The following is a 22,142-nucleotide window of genomic DNA, read 5'->3' on the forward strand; positions in this document are numbered from 1 at the left end:
AGAAAATGCATGTAGTAATTTAGTAAGCCTTAAAATTTCACAAAAATTGGGTCTTACAACTCGAATTTGATGTTAAAAGTAAGAAAATAAAAAATACGATTTTTTTTGTGCATGATTCAATTATCCGAAGTTTATACAAACCATAGGATAATCAAAACTTCGGAAAATCGAGTTTAGGTTTGGACAGTAAATGTTTCCAAGATTTTATCAATAAAAAAGTGATATCCGACGTTGAAAAATAATATGAATTTCAATTCAGTGCATATAGCATCGATAGGATTAAAAGATTTTCAATATCTTTACATCGTTCCACAGTGCACAGTGCACAGTAAAAAATAATGTAAATTTGGAAGCTGTAATTTTGGATGGTTGAATATTACCTCTTTTATGATGTAATTTTACCTCAATTTAGACTGAAAAAGTGACATTACACCAGAAAAGCGGTAAAATTACACATTTTCAGATGTAAAATTACACCGTTTTTCTGACATAAAAGATGTACCCCTTCCCAGATGTAATATTACCATGATTTTTTTTTCTGTGTGGTCCGAAAGCGAAATCTAGCGCGACAAAATTAATAGCGGCCACAAGTTAAGGTTTAGAGCTTCTTCGGGACAAATTTCCGGGGTCAATAGAGACATGTTTTGGTATGGTGGACATCAGGGTGGTAAAAATTTTAGGTTGGTTCAGACTTTTTTATTTTTGGTGAATGACGAGATAGCGCTTCGATGTCTTCAGAAAAGTTGCAGGGAACATCATTCTGAGCAACTTTGTTAAAAGAACAAAGCTCTAGCTAAACCCTTTCAGGCCTGAAATATTTTAATTTTTTTTAGTTTATGATTGTTAAATGATTCATATGACATGACCATACGAAAATTAAAGGCTAGTTCTGGAAATTTTGGTTTTTGGGTCATATATGACCCATCAAGCCTGAAAGGGTTAAAACAGGACATTTTTAGAGCCATTTTTGTGATTTAAGTTAACTTGAGCAGACGGAATCAACAATTTTTGATATTTGAAAATACTAGGATTGTTATTGTATTAACAGACTAATAACCAGGGTTGTTAAAATATCAAAATATCAGCTCTCATCAACTACAATTATCCAGCTCTCAGCAACTACAATTATTATCATGCCTCAAATACAACGTGTTTACCCACTCGCGATTGACATTTTCCTTTTCTCTCTCATTCCCGCTTCCACGATCATCCTGACGCAACAGCGTTTAACCACAAATGCCGCCACAAAAACAATTTCGCAAACGCAGTTTAACGGGACGTCATGCGTGGTCGGATCCTAATCGCCATCTCGTGTTCTCTCATTGCAGTTTTCGGAGAGAATGAGAGACTCTCCGGTGAGAGCGCATAGTCGAGGTAAAAGGCAGGAGTGAGAATGACATCGCTGGTAATCACGAGAAACAAAAAAGATCTCACAAGCAATAGCGATGGCCGCTATACTCTCGGATATTTTTGGTGCAGAGATAATCAGATTCTATTGATAGCTTTTCTATCACTCATTTGCAACCCTGCTAATAACATTTTTAGTTATTCTTCAATTAAATCTTTGTTATTGTTTTTTTTTTTTTGTTATTTTAACAACTAATACGATCATCCCAATAACAGTTGGAGGTATTCTTCCATAACAAAAAATGTTGTTTTGGCTTTCAATTTTTCAGACCAACAACAATTTTGTTATGATAACATAAACGTTTATTAAACCCTTATGCAAAAATGGATTTTTCAAGAAGATTCCATAACACTTTCTGTTATTTTAACAGTATTTGTCATTGAAATGACATGAATTTTGTTATAACCATCTGCCCGGGAAGTTTATCATCAGGCCCGTAGCCAGGGGGGGGGCTTCCGGGCTGCAGCCCCCCCCGAAATTTTTTTCCAATTTTTTTTTAAATTGAACTACCTTAAAAAATCTCAAATCAATGATTGTGTGTTCTCTTCCCAGAAATAATTTGCAAGATAGAGAATCAAGAATAGATTGATCAAACTAAGTAATTTGCCTGTCCATTGCTGGGCTCAGTTTTTGTAGATTATGGATCCAATATTTAAAAATTGAGCTGCAGATTTGAACATTGTTCCATTCAGTAACATCTCATTTATCTTGTAGTTTTAGCATTACATTGGTTAGGATGGTCCAAATCTGGGCTTACTTGGGGCTACCCCCCTAAAATCAAAGATTGATCACTAGTCTAAGTTCCAAAATTTGAGCATTTTCTGACCACTGACCTCCAAGTTTGGGCAAAATCGTCAAATTGTATGGAGAAAAGCAACTGTTTCAGTTTTTGACCAATGGAAGGCGCAATAACTATCCAGTTCTTACCAATTTTCAGAACTAATATCTTCTTTAAATTTGGAAAAACTTTCCCGAAGACACCTTATTTTTTTGGGTTATTTTGCTAAAAGTTATTAACCTTCGAAAATAGCAATTTCCGAGCGGACTGCTCTAAGGGGCTACATAGAAATAATTACCGTCATCTGGGACGAATCGGGACAACAGTCTGAATAGGGACAGCAAAAATCCTTAGATCTTGTTGTCTTATTTTTGATTGTAGAACTTAAGTATGACCCTGAAGAACCATAAAATAATTTAGTTGGATTCAATGTGGCGGCCAAAATGGAGGTCAAGAAATATTTCTGTTGTTTTTTAAAGGTCTAATAAACCAAATTTCCAGTTTTGCTTTTGGGTGCTTTTGAAACCGTCATGGGTATTAAAAACACCCAAAAGCAAAAACTGAAAATTTGGTGTATTGGACCTTTAAAAAAACAGATGCCGAATTTGATGTTAAAAATAAGCAAATAAAACATGCCGATTTCATTTGTTCCTGATTCGGTTATCCGAAGTCCTTTGAACTTCGGATAATCGAAACTTTGAATAATCGAGGCTTCGGCTAGTTGAATTTGGACTGTAAAATTAATAGCCCTCCTTTATTTGCATTAAAACCTTTAAACTGTTAACAAATGTTTTTTTCTACATTTTTCAAAATTTATCATAATTTCTCAAAAATATTTAGATTTTGTTTTCAAAAACGAAAGCATTTAATATGAAAAACATTTGAGTGAATTTCGACTATTATCAGAAATACAATTCTAATTTTATCGGTGTGGTTTTAAGAATATGGTTAGTTACATATCTGAGACCTTAGAGAAAAATGCTTGAGAAATATCTGTGTGTATTTTTTTTATTACTTTTTCGTAAACCTTTTTTCCGAAACCACTCGTCCAAAACGCTTTCTTTTGGTCACATTTTTTAGTTTCCACCGTGGCCAATCTCCAATTTTTATTTAATATATCAAAAATCGGAAGATCAACTAAGTGAATCCTTATTATCAACTAATTTACACTTTGTGCATGAGCTTGCGATTTTTAAAGGAAGAAATAAAATGATAAAAATATTCAAAACGTTAAAAAAATTTAAGCTTGGATTCAAAAACTCTGAAATTAAATTAATTAAACATCATTTTCAAATTGTATTATTTCTGATCAATAATTCATTTTCTAACTATTTAATTTCTATTTTTGGATTTTACAGAATAGAATTTGCATTTTGAAAATAAAAAATTTCTTTATTATTTTTTTTATAATTTCTTATTTCTGAATATCAATTGTAAATATTTTCCAAAGTTTATGTTGCCACCTTTTCAAAATGGACCAAAAAAACAGAGAGCAAAAACAATATTAAACATTAATATTAAACATATTAAAAAAAATCGAAGTCTTTTTAGGACCAGCGACCAGGTCGGTTCGGAAAACAAATTTGAAATGTTTTTCCTGCTTTGATAATCATATACGACATGTTTGGACTCGTTTAAAAATATTTAGAATTTTTGTAACATGTTGCGGAACCGCGGAAAGTTTTTTTTCACGAAAAAAGCATTTCGCCATCAGCTAGATATTTTGAAAACTAATGATGCAAAACAACTGTACTGATTTAAAGTGTGTTTTGAAACACTTTTAAAATAATAAAACCATAGCTTGTAGTTTTGATTTTTAACCCTCTCGACTTTGGTCAGAGTTTAGTGACATAAACTTCAGAATAATATTCGCAACGGCTAAATAAAGATTTAAACATTTTACACTTTCAAATTTCCAAATTTTCATAATTTTTGATTTCAGATTTTTTGGTATAAGACAAAGAAATGCCAGAAATCAAAAATAAAAATAATAAAAACATAAAAAATTTAAGATAACAATTCAACAGAATAATATCAAAAAATCGGAAATTCAAAAAATTAAAAAATCTAAAACTGAAAAATTAATAAAATAATTAATACTTAAGAAATCCTAAACTAAAAAAAATATCATTTTAAAATTAAGTTATTCAAAATCCAATAAATTATGTTTTTTCAATCTTAATTTTTGGATGCTTTAAATATTTTTATGTTTGAATTCTAGTATTCCTAAATTTATTTATTTTTACCAGAAAATTAGGTGATTATTGTAATAGCTTTTCCCTTATTTCAGCATTTTAAGATTCAGCGTTTTGATAGTCAGCTTCATGAGGCAATTCTTCAATATTATTTAAGCGAATACATTATTTTCAAACGTTATTTTCAGTCGCATCCAAATAAACAAATCAAAATCTCATCAACACATATTGCACCCGAAGAAATATCAAACGACGCTTTTGTTTCTGTTCCTTTTCAGCTGCGTACCGCTTGAGAGAAGTCTTTTCGTAAACCTTTTCTTGACCGTTTCTTGAGATTTTTGTATGGAGTTTTAAGAGTCTACAGGACATTTTTTAAATTTTCGTTCGAATGTAAAATATGGTTCTTGCAGCAAAATTCAGACTAAGATTTGATTTACAGGAAAAATGTAATTGATTTAAGAATTCTTACATAAAGTATTCTTTACTTTTAAAACAAAAATTTAAGATGATGATAATTTAAAAAAATAATAATTTAAAAAAAAATCAGAAATTCCAAAAATAAAAAAAAAAATCAAAAACATAAAAAAATATAAAATAATTACAACTAAAATAATCCTTAAATTATAAAAAAAAACATTTTTTATCATTTTTAAATAAAGATATTCAAAAAATAATATTCAATAATTTCAATAAATTATGTTTTAATAATCTTAATTTTTTGATGCTTCGAATATTGGTATGTTTGAATTCTAGTGCAGACTAAGATTAGATTTACAGGATAAAACTAATCGATTTATGACTTCTTACATAAAGTTTTCTTTATTTTTAATTTAGCAAGGTTTCGTAAATGTACAATTTCTAAACCATAAAATGTGCAGGATTTTGTTCCCAGAGTCAAGATATTGCTTGAACAAACATCGATTTTAATAAATGGTTACAATCCTAAATTATTAAACATGATTAGATCCCAGAAATAGAAAAAGGATTTCATTTGTGTGTTTTTTGTTTTGCTTAGAAATATTCAGAGAGTCTTTTCTAGAACCACCACAGCCAATTTACATTATTTTCCCTTTATCTTGTAAAATCATATTGGTTATCAAAACTTATTTTAAAAATAATATAGTTTTGATAGTTATTTCAAAATAAATAAATAAGTGAATTGAAGATTTTAATTTGTTAATCGTGTTCGCATTTACAATTTTTATCGTACATTTTATTTTATTTCGAGAAGATGTGTCTCAGGAACTAATAGATCAATCTCCAATGGTTCTGAGTCTTTACACGATAAAAACAATAAAAGTTTTGCTTGATGTTGCTGTTATATCATTTTCATTGAAATACTTGTTAAACAGTTTGTACACTATTTTCAATAAATTGGATAATGTTAATTTTTGTGTTTTAACGAAATATGCACTTTAAAGCTTACTGTGGATTTTTTTTATCGATAAAAAATTAATGAATTCTATGAATTCATAGACTTTTAAATATTTTGACTCTGGATATCTTTAATAATGTCTTTTTGATACTCTTTGGTTTAAATTTAACCGTTTATTCGATCAGAAAATTTTATTTTTAATTTATTTATTTTTTAAATTTCGAAGATAAGCAGCATTGCAACGATAGATTTAAATTTAATTAAAAAATTATCTTTAGAATGAAGATCTGATTAAATTTTGTTGTCATGTTTTAAAATTTTATTTTTGCTCAAATTCTGGACCAATTTTGAGAATACAATGAGTAATGAATTTAAATATGGCGTTTAGTCGGAATATTTAAGTTAAACATGAATCGTTTTAATGTTTGATGCAATCGAGGAAAATTTTAACGGTTACATATGCATTACATATGCATTATTAACAACTCTTCCAGTGAATATTTTGGCGTTGAAAATTAATTTAATAAAATTTATCTAAATTTTTTAACACATTAAAATTAAACACAAGCACTGATTTTTTTTTCTTCAAATCTATTTATTAACAGATATTTATTATAGGCCAATAGTGTCATCCAATTACCATGGAGACACTTCAGAAGCTGAAATTTCATCGGTTATATTTTTTTTGTATTTCATTAAAATTATTTATTTTTGAGAGCACCAGGAGCTTCGCAAAATATGAAATGGCTTCATTAGCTTAGAACAATTAAAATAAAACATTGTTTATGTTTGTTTATAAAATTTTAAGAACAACAAATATTCCAGTTATGAGTTTTATGTTGTGCTAGAAAAAATGAAAAATGTTAGATAAACCATCACAATTATCACACAGCTGAAAATATAAATCCAGACGGTTTAAAATTTCTCTCAGTATAAAATACAGAAAACATAATACTTATGGTTAGATAAATCAATATTTCTTTTAAAAAAAATTTTTGCTTTCAAAAATTTGATTCAAGTTAAGTATATTTTAAATTTAGCGACGTTTTTCACGAAATTGGATTACAATTAAACAATTCAAGAAAATGTAAAAAAAACACTTTCTCTACTCCTTTAACACAAACTAGCTGTTAAAATAAAGAGAAAAAATTTTTCGAAGGAGTTTCTTCAACATTGAAAACTTAATATGAAAATCTTCGAAAACTTTTTTGCATACATTACATTACAATTTTACAATTCATCTCAATAATTATACCACAAACCAAGTGATGGTATAAATGATTTGCTGATTTTTATACTCTTTGAATTTTTGCACCCAAGCCCCCCCCGAACAAAAATCCTGGCTACGGCCCTGTTTATCATGAAAAATGTGTTTATTTGGATTTATCAATTCAGGCTCACGTCGTAGCGAGTTGCTCGCCAAAACAAACATTTATGTCCCAAAACAATGAAAATAGGTCTTTTTTTTGGCTACAGCTAAAAACGACAAAAAGACGCCATTTTGAATTGTCAATTACTTAAAAAGGTGATGTAGTTTGACCTCGCTCTTGAAAGCATCTGAGCAATTTATTTAAAAAATCAACCCTTATCAATTTTAAAGCTAGAAAAATCTCATATTGGACTGTTCTGTTTGTTGAGTCGCGGATTCTACTATCGGCGATTATGTATTACCCCCGTCACTCGAGGGAGGGAGTGGGGGGGGGCGGTTGTTGAGTACAAAATAAACGTCAGTGGTGGCAACTGACGTCTGCTTGGCTTGTTTATGTTTTGTAATATTTGTAAAATAAACATTCTGTTGCGATACGACACCCGTTGAGACTGGTCATCTCTTCGGGCCTGAGAAGACTTTACTTCACCACTCCAGGCTTGGTGTCTTCGCGCAGTTTGTTTGTTCTGTTGTTCCGGGACGTCTCTCCGAATTAGTACACAACGTAGGAACTGGCGTCCAAATCCAACGTTACGCCCTATTGAAAAATAACTACGGAAATATATGAATGAATTGAAGCTGAGAAAACGCCGTTTAAAAATAAACCGTCGTCCAGCATCCACAGAGTCAAATCTTTAACATTTTCCAGTTATCGCAGTTAACTACAAAAAAGTGTTTTTTTTTTTACCATCGGAAAAAACAACAATTACAAAGTTGTCGAAACGATCAGTTTTTGCACACAATAAAACCATAATCAGCCCACGGCTTCCCGTCTTCATCTTTACAATGTTGCTTTCAGTCACATTCGAAAGATCTTAGAAGGAAGTCGTAAGAATTAACAGTAGCTTGGAGCGTGAAAACGTAATGTTGTTCAAAACTGTACGGTTTGCCACCTTAGTCCTGGCGGTAACCTTTGTCATATTGGGGCTTATCCCATATGGACTGTCACAGGGTAAGATAGATTTGTAAGCATGATTGTCTTGATTTTATAACGATTGCCATATTTAAAATCTAGCTCTAAACAAACCCTGCACCAACCCTCGCGGCGAACCAGGCCTCTGCGTGTTCCTTCGGGAGTGCCGCCCGTTGCTGGATATTTTCAACACACCGGACGTGTCGGCACGTGAAAGTGAGTTTTTCTACGCCAGTCGCTGTTCAGGGAATTCCAGCCGCAAACCACTGGTAAGCTGGCTTATCTCCACGGCCTTGTTCTGCCCCGTTTTTAAAGATTAAGTGACACATGTACTTCCCAGGTCTGCTGTGCTGCGGCGCCTTCTGCGACCTCGAAAGAGCTTCCGCGACCACCGGCAGACTGTGGGCTAGACTCGCCCGATCGTATTGTTGGCGGCACGGAAACCACCCTTGGCGAGTTCAGTTGGGCGGCCCTGCTCGTCTACAAAGACCGGAATGGCAAAGAAGACTACAAATGTGGTGCCACGCTCATCAACTCCCGGTACGTGGTAACGGCCGCTCACTGCATCACAATGCTTTCCGGAGGTTGGACACTGTAAGTAGTTTGAAATTGTTTAATTTGTGGATAAGTTGTACCCTTCAAGCCACGCCTCCTTATTCTTATCAGCAACGGAGTTCGCCTCGGAGAGCACAACGTCACCAACAAAGACCAAGATTGCGATGAGTACAGCTGTGCGGATGTCCCGGTGGAGGTCGGCGTTGAGAAAGTGATTCTGCATGAGGGGTATAACCAACATAAAAGGAATAACGATATCGCGCTGATCCGGCTGAATCGGGACGTTGGCTTCTCGACCTACATCAATCCGATTTGTTTGCCCCTCGAGGACAGTGTGCGGCAGATGGACCATACAGGAGTGAAGGCCACCACAGCCGGATGGGGAATAACGGAATGTGGTGAGTTAAACAAGTTACAAAGTTGTTTTTTAAACTTCTCCACTGAAGTCCTTCCCAATTGCAGATCGAGCAAGTGAAGTCAAGCTCAAAGTGACACTCGACGTCGTGGATCTTCAAACGTGTCGCAAAACAAACATAAAGTTCAACAAGTTAGGCAACACGCAACTTTGTGCCGGCGGAAAGGAAGGCGAGGACACTTGCCGGGGTGATTCTGGAGGACCGTTGATGCGTCAAATCCAGGGGAACTACCACCTAATTGGAGTCGTCAGTATGGGACCGATAAAGTGTGGAACCGAAAATGTGCCAGGCGTTTACACAAACGTGGCCACGTTTATCGACTGGATCCAGAGCAAGTTGGAGTGAGGGAATGGTATGGCGAAGAGTTTTGTCGGCAGAATTTGGTGGAGTAATGTTGAATTCAACTAAAAGTGTGAATATAAAATTCAAGATTCCTTATTCGTACGAATAAGGTACAAGTTTTGTACAAGATCCTTATGAAGTCAATCGCCAAAGACGATATCTGAATGAAAGAAAACCCTGACAACGAATTAAATTTAATTTATGAATGTTCGATTAAAATAGTTGCTGCTTCTGTTAAACATCAGAATTGTTCCGCCCTTGTTCAAAAATGGTTTCGCTTTGCGACTTACTATTCATCCCCCAGATCACAGATAGGGCTCTACATACAGTCATCCCTCATATTCGGAACAGTTTACAGATCGGTAAATGTTCAAAAAAATCATAGCAAATCGATAATTGAACATAATGATTAGAGTGTAAGAAAAATTAATTTTTGGCGGGCATTCAAGGGTTTGTTCCGGTTTGTTCGGTTTGTTCAAAGTTTGGCATTTTTTTCGAAAAATCTGCCCTGGCAAAAAAGATATGCGGCGCGCCTTGCGACGCCCTTGACGCCATTTGATTTTGCCGGGGCCGATTTTTCGAAAAAAAAATACAAACTTTGAAGGTCTGTAGGGTGCTCAAAATTTCAATTGTTTATATACCAAAAGATGCGCAAGGATCTGGCTAATGATGTTGAAAATAAACGCTTCAGTGCCAAAATGCCTCAAAAAGTGACATTTTTGAAAAAAATCTTTTTTCACGGGTTAAATCCCATTTAAAATTCAAATGCAAAGCGCCAGCTCCTGTTACGTCCATATTTTGGATTTGGGCTTAGTATGACCATCGGATCAAACCCTTGAATGCCCGCCAAAAAGTCATTTTTGTTACATCCTAATAATGATTTGCTGTTACCTTCATGTGGAAGCTTTTCTTGTGATCTTTCGATTGATGTATAGACCCGCTGTTATTTTTTACGTTTTATATCAAGTTTTTAAAGATAAACATTGACCCTTGAAATCCACAAATTCGGAACACTTTTTTCTCATGAATGGATGTATGGATGTAAACAAACTTTGGTTCTCCCCAGGAGCACATATATTTTTACAAAATAATGACTTCACACACTGAAACCAATGAAACTCAAGCTTAGTTATGTTTTATGAATGGTCTGATAACTTTTTTTGTGAAAACATCAGTTAATTTTAGGTGTTCCACAATTGTGAGAGTCACTACAACATCCCACAATTATGGAACGAGCAGTTTGGAGGCAGTGTTTTGATGCTCTGAATAAAAAAGTCTTGAAATGCAGTTTTTTTGTTGTTCAAAATGTACTACTTTTACTAGTGAAATAGCAAGAGAATGTCCACATAAAGGTCCTAAAAATAGTAGGGTCGCCAGAAAAGATGCATTTGGCATGCTATTGACAAATTATCACAAAAGTGTTCCGAATATGTGGGATGACTGTACCAAGAATATCTGAGCGTACCTCTGCAACCATTTGTCCGATCAACAAAGTTCAAAAATGGGTTATCCGTAACACCCGTGGACACTAATTTAAAAATTTCAGGTCTGTTTCTTGAGCAAGGATCTTCTAATCGAGTCAGTGTCTTCAGCAAAGTTATAGGTTATAACTTTTCAGAAATAATATAGATTAATGAGAAAAAAATCCCTATATTTTTTATTTGACTTATTATTACTAAAAGTTGAGTTCCTTAAGGGGTTACAATATGTAGAAAATCACAAAATTCCATATTACAGAAAAAAAAATACTGAATCCATTTAAGGGAGCGTTCTTTTATTACGTAACGCAGTTGGGGGAACGGGGAAGGGGGGTCGATGGCCGTGTAACGCTCCATACAAAAAAAATGAAATGTGTAAGGAAATGTTGTTACGAGGGGGGTCCAAAAATCCAAATTTTTGCGTTGCGTAATAAAAGAACGCTCCCTAAAAGATGATTTTCAGTCGGTCCTGAATGTTTCATGAAGATATTTCATTATCAAACTGAGTGAGAGACGAGTTCAAAATTTGTGAGCGGTCTTCTCGAATAACCGAGTTGATTTACGGGTGCCACGATATCTTAAGATGGGATGGGCCAAACTGGTTGAAATTTGGGGTGAAGACACTAAAGATGTATCCCGTGTGCATGAGAAAGCCAGATTTTTAAAATGTTGCTTCTTAAAAACTACAAAAATTTAAAAAATGATATGAAAATATTTTCATCATGTTTTTAAATGAACTCTTTGAAATATTTTTTTTGTTATTAGTTGGAAATGTATATTTTAATGCCCTGAAAACAGACTAAAAAAAAGTTTAAGTCTGTGCTCATAACAACCTCTAACTTTTTTGCCGACTTACATGAATGTAACCCCTCAATACATTTTTTTAACCCTCTACAACCTAACACCGCCTTTAGACGGGCTTCGATCTAAAAAATCGCCAAAAATCAATTTTCCAACCGATTTTTGATCTTTGAAAAGCATTGGAAAGAAGAACTCTTAAAATTTTAGAAAATTTCAGGGTTGGAAGTTTAACTTGTTTATGTGACTTTGCCAATATTTTTAAAAATGCCAGTTTTTGGGGTCAACTTTGGCTGTGTTTTTTACTAACATTTCCTATATTTTCAGTAAAAATAAGTATGCAGTAATTTTTGTAGTGTCCCAGACACTGTGAAAAACATGCAAAAAATTGAAAAAGTGACTGTAAAAACATGAAAAAATTAGATAGGCGAAATGTAATTATATTAGGTGGTAGACTAGGCCAAATACTACCAAAAACAAGCATAAACTAAACAAGATAAATGCAAATTAAAATACTAAAAATGAAACAAGAAAAACATAAAACAAGAGAAGTAAAGTTTTTCGTAGAACAAAAGTTGCTCAAAATGACCTCCTGAACACGGGAAAAATAAATATTTTTGAAAAAAAAATTTGGGCAGTAGAGGGTTAATTTCGAATTGTTATGATTTGTTGAATTTGTTTGGGACCAAATAAATGTGGTACCTAAGATATGTATTGAAAAAATGATTTTTTGAAAAAAAAAATAAAACATTGTCATACAACATTTAAAAATTGAAATTGAACTTACTTAAATTCATAATAAAGTGCAGTTTCGACAAATGTTGTTTTTTTTTTTTCAATATTAAAATATATTTTCAAGAATAAGATTCCCTTCAAAACAATAATATATTCGAAAAGCTGAAAAAATCCTACAATTTGACTTTTTCGACTTAATTGACAGGACAACTGGCTAGTATATCATTTGTTAGACTTTCAATATCAAAGGATGAAACTTCTGTGAGATTTTCTGCTCCTTTCAACAAAAATATTTTCAAAATGTTCAAATCAAGTACAGTCCAGACTCGATTATCCGAAGGTTTGTATGGGACTTCGGATAATCGAATCACGAACAAAAAAAATTGCTTTCGTTTTTTTTTCTTGTTTTTAACATTCAATTTGAGTTCTACGACCCCATATTAGTCAAATTTGAGTTGTTGATTGCCGTTTAAAAACACAGAATGCATTTTTTCAATATTGCATCACCGCCATTTTGGCTACCATCTTGGATCTAGAAATTCTAAATCATTTTAGCGTAGTTTACGGGTCATACCTAAGCTCGACAATCAAAAATTAGACAACGAAAAAAAAAAATATTTTCGTGATTCGATTATCCGAAGTTTCGATTATTCAAAGTGATTTTTTTCCGAGGCCTTCGGATAATCGAGTCTGGACTGTATGACCTTTGAAAATGTACAAAGTAAATGTTTTTCTCCCTTAATAAAAAAACAGGTGCTATTTTTAGTAAGTTTTTTTTTACTTAAAAAAGCTTAAAAATGTTCTATTTTTAACATTAAAATCGAACCAATATTTTCAGAGATATCCTGAGTTTAAAAATTAGGGCTTATTTAGTGACACTAAGAAAATCTCATTATACGTAATAATAAAAAATCAAAAAGAAAAAGTCCGGATTTTTTTTTCGTGTACCTATTTTTTCTGAAAAGTACTATCTTAACAATAAATTTTATTTTTTTACAGATAAACATTTTTTAGTTTTACAATTATATTGAGATTGAAAATTTCAATTTGACGTGAAACATTCGAGCAATTCTCTATCAAAACTGGAAATGGATTTTATTTGTATTTTTTAATTTGGCTCAAACTTTGTGGGGGCCTTCCCTAAGACCAAAGAAGCTATTTTGTGACAAGTCTGCATACAATTTTTGGCAGCTGTCCATACAAAAATGGTACGTAAATATTCAAACAGCTGTAGCTTTTGAGTGAATTTTCTGATCAATTTGGTGTCTTCGGCAAAGTTGTACACTCAGACCCCGATGGTTTCACACCAACTGTTGTCAAACGAACGGGGTCACGTTTTAGTTTGACACCCCTTTTACACGGAGTTCACACACACTACCAAACGTTTGTTTTGATAGTGTGCGTGAGCGCCGTGTAAAAAGTGACAGTTCGTCACTTTTTAGTTTGACTTTGACCAACCAACGGGGTACAAACTAAAAAAGTGTCAAACGAAAAAGTGACTAACCACCGGGAGTTGAGTGTAGTTATTGTTGAGAACTATTGAGAAAAAAAATAGGTACACGGAAAAAAATTTAAACTACTATTTTAAAGTTAGGAAAGCACAATATTTTTGGAGCTTAGAAAAAATTACATTTATAGAACCACTGCCCTAAAATGTGATAAAAATATTCAAATATATCAGAGCATAGACGTCAATTACAAACTTTGGTACGGTTTGGATTTTCCAAACTATTATCAACTACTCCAATGAGTAACTGCTGGATCGCCTAGCGATCGTCTAACGTGCACCGCAATCACATTCCAAAACTAGAACCTCCATGATTCATGCAAATTAAGTAAGAACTCAAGCTTCGCTTCGCAGCGTCTACAACAGTTCAATTTGGACGACTGAACAAAACAGTCGCAATCACTAAACCGGTCTGATAATAGGCGGAAAAAAAGTAAGTGATGCTGTTCAAACTGCTCGCAACCACCGTCGTCCTGCTGGCGTCCATTCCTCACGGATTGACGCAAAGCTTGAACGAACCGTGCACCAATCCTCACGGCCAACCCGGCCGCTGCGTATTCCTTCGGGAGTGCCAACCGCTGCTGGACATCTACCGGCGAGACAACGTTTCGTACGACGAGAGTGAGTTCTTCTACGGCAGCCGCTGTTCCGGCCAGTTCGAGGGGAAACCGCTGGTGAGTTCCATTTCTCGACGTGTGATGCAAGTTCTAGAGAAAGTATTTTTCCTCGCCAGCTGTGCTGCTTCCCGGCACCGGCAAACTCCTCCGCCAGCCTGCCGCGAGCCCCGTCCGACTGTGGGCTGGCCCCGCCGGAACGGATCGTCGGTGGCCACGAAACCACCCTCGGTGAGTTCCCCTGGATGGCGCTGCTAATGTACCGCGGCCCGAGACGCGAGCTTCAGCTGAGTTGTGCCGCCACGCTGATCAACTCGCGGTACCTCGTCACGGCCGCCCACTGCATCAAGCAGGTCCCGGCCGAATTGACGCTGTAAGTGTGTTGACAGGTTGACAGGGAGTTGGGGGCATGTTTGATGTGTGTTTTTGCTGTGTCCTCGACAGCAGTGGAGTTCGTCTCGGCGAGCATGACATCACCAACGACGAGGAACGAGACTGCGATCAGCACGGCTGTGCGGATGTTCCGGTAGAGGTTGGCATTGAGAAGGTGATCGTGCACGAGCAGTACAACGCGACGGAACGCGGTCAGTACAACGATATCGCGCTGATCCGGCTGGATCGGGACGTGGGCTTCTCGGACTACATCGATCCGGTTTGTTTGCCCGTTGAGGACAGTGTGCGGAAGATGGACCATACGGGGCTGAAGGCCGTCGCGGCCGGATGGGGCATTACGGAAACAGGTTGGTAGAAGGTAGAGTTGTAGATTCGTGGCTGGTCTTTCAAGAAATCTTCAAAATTTCAGGTGAAGGAAGCGACGTCAAGCTGAAAGTAACCCTGGACGTGCTCGATCACAAAAAGTGCGTCGACGTGTACAGATCGTCGCGAGTGGCGCTACGCGACACTCAGCTGTGTGCCGGCGGAAAAGAGGACAAGGACACCTGCAGGGGCGATTCCGGCGGCCCGCTGATGCGTTCCGTGGACGGGAATTACTACCTGATTGGGGTCATCAGCTGGGGAGCGACCCAGTGCGGAACCAAGGGCATCCCGGCGCTCTACACGAACGTGGCCATGTTTGTCGACTGGATCGAGAACCACTTGGAGTAAACTAATTGAAAGTCAAAAACGCTTACTGTAAAATGTCATATTATTTTTTCGTATAAAAACTTATAAATTTAAACGAGGCAAGTACTGGGGGATCACATTTTGGTCTCATATTAAATCACTTGGCAGCAGCTGCGACTCTCCCTCGGCCAGGAAGATCTGCATCGCCTTGTACAGCAGCAAAATCCCGAGCTGTTTCCGCTGCTTCATCGGCCACGATTGCGTCTTCCCGTAATAATCGCCCCGCTTCAGGTTGGTCAGATTCTGCATCCCGAGCGCGTCGATGATCGCGGCCTCCCGCGTGTACGCCTCTGCCGGCATGATGTTGTGAAACACGTGCAAACAACTCACGCCCCGCCCCGCCCTCCAAACATCAATAATCCGGTTCAGCTTCTCGCTGTCCGCCATCTGCTTCCGGTTCAAGATCTTCGACGCCCGGCAAACCCGCTCGATGCGCTCCTCACTCTGGAAGATGATCTGCTCGTCCTCGACCTGCAGCGGGGCGTGCTCGTCCGGCGCCCGCAACTGTCCCTCCCCACCACTCCCGCCAGACTTCTGCTGGTATAACTTCATCGCATCGTACAGGTGGCTGTACGGCCGACTGCTCTTCCCCTTCCCAACGTAAAATATCGACTGCAGAAACCGCTTCCACAGCTCCGTCTGCCCCAGCACCTTCTGCTGGGCCGGCAAGTTCTCCGAAATCCGCGGGTCAATCAACAAATAAATGAAGCTCTTCTTCAGGTGGCCCTCGCGCCACGTTTTGTCCGTGCCGTTGACGAACTCGGCGCACATCTCCTCCTCCAGCGGGCCGTGCTCCGGGATGCGGGAGAAGATTTGCGCACATCGCAGCGTGGCCAGCAGCTCGACGGAGTACTCTGCGTGGAAAAGGGATTGTTTAGACGGGGAGAGCGAGGAAAAATAGTGACGGATCACCCAAAGCATGGTGTTTGCGACCTACTTGGATGTGTGAGGGAGGGAGGTGCGGTGTACGACAGTTTCCAGAATCTTGTTCAGAATTTGAGTGCTAAAGTCAACAATTCTAAAATTCTAAAATTCAAAAATTCAAAAATTCAAAAATTCAAAAATTCTAAAATTCTAAAATTCTAAAATTCTAAAATTCTAAAATTCTAAAATTCTAAAATTCTAAAATTCTAAAATTCTAAAATTCTAAAATTCTAAAATTCTAAAATTCTAAAATTCTAAAATTCTAAAATTCTAAAATTCTAAAATTCTAAAATTTAAAATTCTAAAATTCTAAAATTCTAAAATTTAAAATTCTAAAATTCTAAAATTCTAAAATTCTAAAATTCTAAAATTTAAAATTCTAAAATTCTAAAATTCTAAAATTCTAAAATTTAAAATTCTAAAATTTAAAATTTAAAATTCTAAAATTCTAAAATTTAAAATTCTAAAATTTAAAATTTAAAATTTAAAATTTAAAATTTAAAATTTAAAATTCTAAAATTCTAAAATTTAAAATTTAAAATTTAAAATTCTAAAATTTAAAATTCTAAAATTCTAAAATTCTAAAATTTAAAATTTAAAATTTAAAATTCTAAAATTTAAAATTTAAAATTTAAAATTCTAAAATTTAAAATTTAAAATTTAAAATTTAAAATTCTAAAATTCTAAAATTCTAAAATTTAAAATTCTAAAATTTAAAATTTAAAATTTAAAATTCTAAAATTTAAAATTCTAAAATTTAAAATTCTAAAATTTAAAATTCTAAAATTCTAAAATTCTAAAATTCTAAAATTTAAAATTTAAAATTTAAAATTTAAAATTCTAAAATTTAAAATTCTAAAATTTAAAATTTAAAATTTAAAATTTAAAATTTAAAATTTAAAATTCTAAAATTCTAAAATTTAAAATTCTAAAATTTAAAATTTAAAAATCTAAAATTTAAAATTCTAAAATTCTAAAATTCTAAAATTTAAAATTCTAAATTCTAAAATTCTAAAATTCTAAAATTCTAAAATTCTAAAATTCTAAAATTCTAAAATTTAAAATTCTAAAATTTAAAATTTAAAATTCTAAAATTCTAAAATTTAAAATTCAAAATTCTAAAATTTAAAATTCTAAAATTCTAAAATTTAAAATTTAAAATTTAAAATTTAAAATTTAAAATTTAAAATTCTAAAATTTAAATTCTAAAATTTAAAATTCTAAAATTCTAAAATTTAAAATTCTAAAATTTAAAATTTAAAATTCTAAAATTCTAATTAAAATTTAAAATTCTAAAATTCTAAAATTTAAAATTCTAAAATTTAAAATTCTAAAATTCTAAAATTTAAAATTCAAAAATTCTAAAATTCTAAAATTCTAAAATTCTAAAATTTAAAATTCTAAAATTCTAAAATTTAAATTCTAAAATTTAAAATTCTAAAATTCTAAAATTTAAAATTCTAAAATTCTAAAATTCTAAAATTCTAAAATTCTAAAATTCTAAAATTCTAAAATTCTAAAATTCTAAAATTCTAAAATTCTAAAATTCTAAAATTCTAAAATTCTAAAATTCTAAAATTCTAAAATTCTTAAACTCTAAAATTCTAAAATTCTAAAGTTCTAAAATTCTAAAATTCTAAAATTCTAAAATTCAAAAACTCAAAAATTCTTTAATTCAAAAACTCAAAAACTCAAAAATTCTAAAATTTTAAAATTTTGTGGATTTAATTTTTTTACAAAATTAGTTAATTCAAAAAAATCTATTTAAAATTTAAGAAATTTCAAAATTCAAACTTTTTTAATATTCTTAATTTTAAAAATTAAAAAAAAACAAAAATACAAATTTTTCAAAATTAAAATTACAAAAATAAAATTAAAAATTAAAAAAAATTAAAAAAAAGTTAGCTTAAAAAATTAAAAAAATCAAACATTCAGAAATTTTTTTTTAATTCTAAAAAAAATCAAAAATTTAAAAATTCAGAAAATAAAAAAATTCAAAAAAATTTCAAAAACTGAAAATTGAAAAAATCAAAAAATTCTTAACTTTTATTAAAATTTTAAAATCGAAAATTGTAAAATCCAAAAATTTACAACTCAAAATTCAAAAAAATTAGCAATTCAAACTGTTAAACTGTTAAATCCATTTTTTTAAGATTCAAAAATTTAAAAAAAAAAACACAAAAATTCAAATTTTAAAAAATGGTAAAACTCAAAACTTAACAATTCTAAAATTCAGAATTTCAAAAATTCAAAAAATCTACAAAATTAAATTGAAAACTTCAAAAATTCTAAAAAATACCTTTAAATTGAAAAAAAATAAAAATTCAAACTGTTAAAAAACATTTTTTTTTAATTCTAAATTAAAAAATACAATTTGAAAATTCAGAAATTAAAAAAATTCAAAGGTTTTAAATTTCTAAATTAAATAAAAATCAGAAAATTCAAATTGAAAAAAGGTTCAAATTTAAACATTTAAAAATTCAGAAAATAAAAAATAAAAAAAATCAAATACTCAGAAATATAGAAATTTAAAAAATCACAAAATTCTTATGTTTAATTAAAATTCTAAAATCAAAAATTGTAAAATTCAAAAATTTACAACTCAAAAATTAAAAATTTAAACTGTTTAAAAATTCAAAACTTTTAAAAATCTTTAAAAAAAAGCTAAAACAAGCTTTTAAAAATTTTACATCATTTTAAACTCAGAAGTTAAAAGATTCAAGAAATTTAACTTCAAAAGTTAACCAACCTTTTAAGAATTCCAACCTTTTAAGAATTCCAAAATTCTTTAAAGTTAAATAATTCAAAATTCAAGAATTTAAAAATTCAATAATTATAAACTTTGAAAATTAAACAAAATAAATACTCCTAAATTCAAATTTATAAAAATTTATAACAAAATTATATTCTAAAATCAAAAACTGTAAAATACAAAAAATTACAGCTCAAAACAAAAATCAAACTTAAAAAAAATCCAAATTTTAAAAATACTCAAATTCAATCTTTTAAAAATTTAACATCTCAGAAATTGTAAAGTTCTAAGCTTTAAGAAAAAATGTATTTACAAAAGCCGACTTGGTCCTAACCAGGTCCCAGTACAAATATTTTATGGAAAAAAATTGTAAAGTTAAAAAAAATAACAATTCAAAAATTCAGAAATTAAAAATCTAACTTCTTTTATACCAAAAATTCAAACTTGATCAAACATTTTAAAATTTAAAAAAAATCAAATTCAAGAATTCAAAATTTTAAAATTCGAGAATTTAAAATTTAAAAAAAAATTAACTTTAAAAACTCAGAAATATAAAAATTAAATAAACTAAGAATATTATTCCTGGATTTTTAAATTTTTCTATTTCTGAATTTTGATGTCATTTCGCTTGTTATCGTTGAAGTTTTTTGAAAAAAATCGGAAAAATGTATGGGGAAAAGCAAAAAACTCAAAATTCCGCCAAAAAGTGGCGTTAAATGTATAGAATCATTGTTAAGTGTGAGGTTATTATGTTAAATTTTACGACAAACAACATTGACAAACATCGCAAAACGATACTATGTTAGAATAATAAAACACGATTTGAACAACCTGGAACGGTGAGCGATTAATCTCGATGAAATTACTTCCATTAACACATTTTTATTGACTTTTGTAGTTTAAATATAATTGATATTTTATATTTTTCATATAAAAAAGGCTCAAGTAGCCATGCATTAGATATGGTAAAAAGCAATTCTAAATTTCTGAATAAAATTTGTGATTATTTAAAAATCACAACTTGCCAAGATTCCACCCTCTGTCGTACACTCCCCTTCCCCACAAGGCAAATCCCCCTCAAAATACTCACGCGGTTGCCGCCTGTCCCGGGCCTGCGCCAGCGCCCGCTCCGGGTCGCGCTTGTACTTGACCAGCTTCTTCAGGTACAGCTTCTTGGTGTGCTTCGTGATGGGGCCGGGGGGCTCGCCAAAGTTGGTCAGCTCGGCCCGCAGCACGTCCGTATCGTAGTCCAGCGGGGGCAACGTGAGGGCCGTCGACTGGCTCGAGATCGAGGGGTTGCGGGGACGGGTGGTGGTGGTGCTGGGTTCAGCTGGGACTTGGGGGGCGTGGAATTTCTTCTCCAGGAAGACGAGCCCCGCTTCGTCGTCCGTGTGGATGTACTCTTCGGTGAGCTGTACTATTGCGTTGGGGGTTGGGGGTTTTGGTGAGGGGAGCGGTGAGGGTTGTAGGGCTCGGGCGAACTCGTTCGTCCGGAGACTGTCCTCGGCGGGTTGGGCGTGCTCGTGGGCGGTTTGGTACGAGGCGTCGAGCGTTGTGTGGAGCTCGATTATTTGGGAGTCTTGCTCTTGGATGCTGTTTTCCGAGAAGCCGGACAGAATTCGCTCGATGTCTTCGAGGTTCGTGCTGAGCTTGTTGCGGTCACGCAGGGCAGCGATCTTGTCGCGCCAGCACTCGATGTACGAGGACCGTCGACGTCCGTTGGCCATGCTCCGGCTGAACTGGGTGAGGTTGCGTTCGGTTAGCTCGAAGAGGTTCTGCTTGGCCATCACGATTTCGTCGTCTTCGACGGGGGTGAGTCTTGAACGTCGTTTAGGATGGCACTTTTGGTGTCCGCTTCCGGTGGGTTATGTTGATGTAGTACGGCGAGGTGGCATCAAAGTTGTAGTGGACCTTGTTCGGCGTCAGCTTATTCTCGTCCAACGCTTGAACCGTCAAGTTGTTCTTCGTGGGAGTGCCACCACCACCAACCCACAAATAACCACCCAAGCACTTGACGAAACCGCCCTCCGGCGTGGACAACTCCTTCCGCAGAATCTGCTGCCGTTTCTTCTCAAACTTCCGCTCAAACACGAACCGCTGCATGATCTGCACCACCTCGAAGAATCCTCCCTGGATCGCGTACTCCACCGGCCGGTTATTCTCGTCATCCCGCACGTCCAGATCCCCTCCCCCGGCCAGCAAAATCTCCACCAACCGCGCCCGTCCCAAATTGGCCGCAATATGCAACGGCGTTATGCCCTCCTCCTCCGACCGCAAGTTCGCATCCCCGCCGTAATCCAGCATCAGCTGGGTGGCCCGTTCCGCCAGCAGCAGGTTCTCCGCTCCCACCACCAGATGTATCGGCGCCACGTTCTTCTCCAGGATCACCGTGTTCGGGTTGGCCCCGTACGTCTCCAGCAGCACCCGCAGCGATTCCAAACTTTCGTCCTCCAGCGCGTCCAGCAGGCACAGCGCCAGATAGTTGGCCGAGCGGGACATCCTCAAAGTATCACTTTAAACTTATTCTAACACGGGCAACTTTAACGGTCACATTCCTTGCGGAAGATGGAACCACTCTCCACGAAACGCGAAATAAACAATCAAAATAAAAAAAAAGATGGAACGACGCGTCGGACCTCCCCAAACTCGAAGAAACGCACACACACACGCAAATAGGTACAAACATTTTGATTGTTGCCGAATTTTGAGAGAGAGAGCGACTTTGACAGTTATGTTTCAAAAATTTCCCCTTTTATTTTCCGCTACCACCGCGGTGGGAAGTTTTCTATGCTCGCTCCGATGGC

The 22,142-nt window shown here is 34.3% G+C and overlaps 4 protein-coding genes across 5 annotated transcripts in view; 2 read left to right on the forward strand and 2 right to left on the reverse strand.

The window, feature by feature from the left end:
- The window catches only part of LOC6054486, a 43,786-nt gene that overhangs the window by 15,644 nt on the left and 6,000 nt on the right, over positions 1 to 22,142 (reverse strand). The gene's annotated exons all lie outside the window — the stretch shown is intronic.
- Positions 7,550 to 9,537, forward strand: LOC6052070 (CLIP domain-containing serine protease 14D). Its single transcript, XM_001868361.2, has 5 exons — positions 7,550 to 8,134; positions 8,198 to 8,364; positions 8,436 to 8,689; positions 8,762 to 9,048; positions 9,113 to 9,537. Exons 1-5 carry the CDS (start codon positions 8,047 to 8,049, stop codon positions 9,409 to 9,411), a joined length of 1,095 nt encoding a protein of 364 aa, XP_001868396.2. The 5' UTR covers positions 7,550 to 8,046; the 3' UTR covers positions 9,412 to 9,537.
- On the forward strand, positions 14,287 to 15,717 carry LOC6054487 (CLIP domain-containing serine protease 14D). 2 transcript variants are annotated; one of them, XM_038252618.1, is made up of 4 exons: positions 14,287 to 14,600; positions 14,660 to 14,913; positions 14,988 to 15,280; positions 15,343 to 15,717. In XM_038252618.1, exons 1-4 carry the CDS (start codon positions 14,367 to 14,369, stop codon positions 15,642 to 15,644), a joined length of 1,083 nt encoding a protein of 360 aa, XP_038108546.1. In that variant the 5' UTR covers positions 14,287 to 14,366; the 3' UTR covers positions 15,645 to 15,717. The 2 variants fall into 2 exon arrangements, with proteins under 2 accessions (XP_038108546.1, XP_001870389.2); XM_001870354.2 differs by having other exon boundaries at positions 14,288 to 14,600; positions 14,985 to 15,280.
- LOC6042635 (ankyrin repeat and LEM domain-containing protein 1) lies at positions 15,667 to 22,012 on the reverse strand. Its single transcript, XM_001870662.2, is given in 3 exon segments — positions 15,667 to 16,516; positions 20,429 to 21,176; positions 21,178 to 22,012. Coding segments are annotated over 3 exon segments (2,175 nt in total). The 5' UTR covers positions 21,838 to 22,012; the 3' UTR covers positions 15,667 to 15,749.

The sequence above is a fragment of the Culex quinquefasciatus genome, chromosome 2 (assembly GCF_015732765.1).
Source record: "Culex quinquefasciatus strain JHB chromosome 2, VPISU_Cqui_1.0_pri_paternal, whole genome shotgun sequence".
Lineage (NCBI taxonomy): Eukaryota > Metazoa > Arthropoda > Insecta > Diptera > Culicidae > Culex > Culex quinquefasciatus.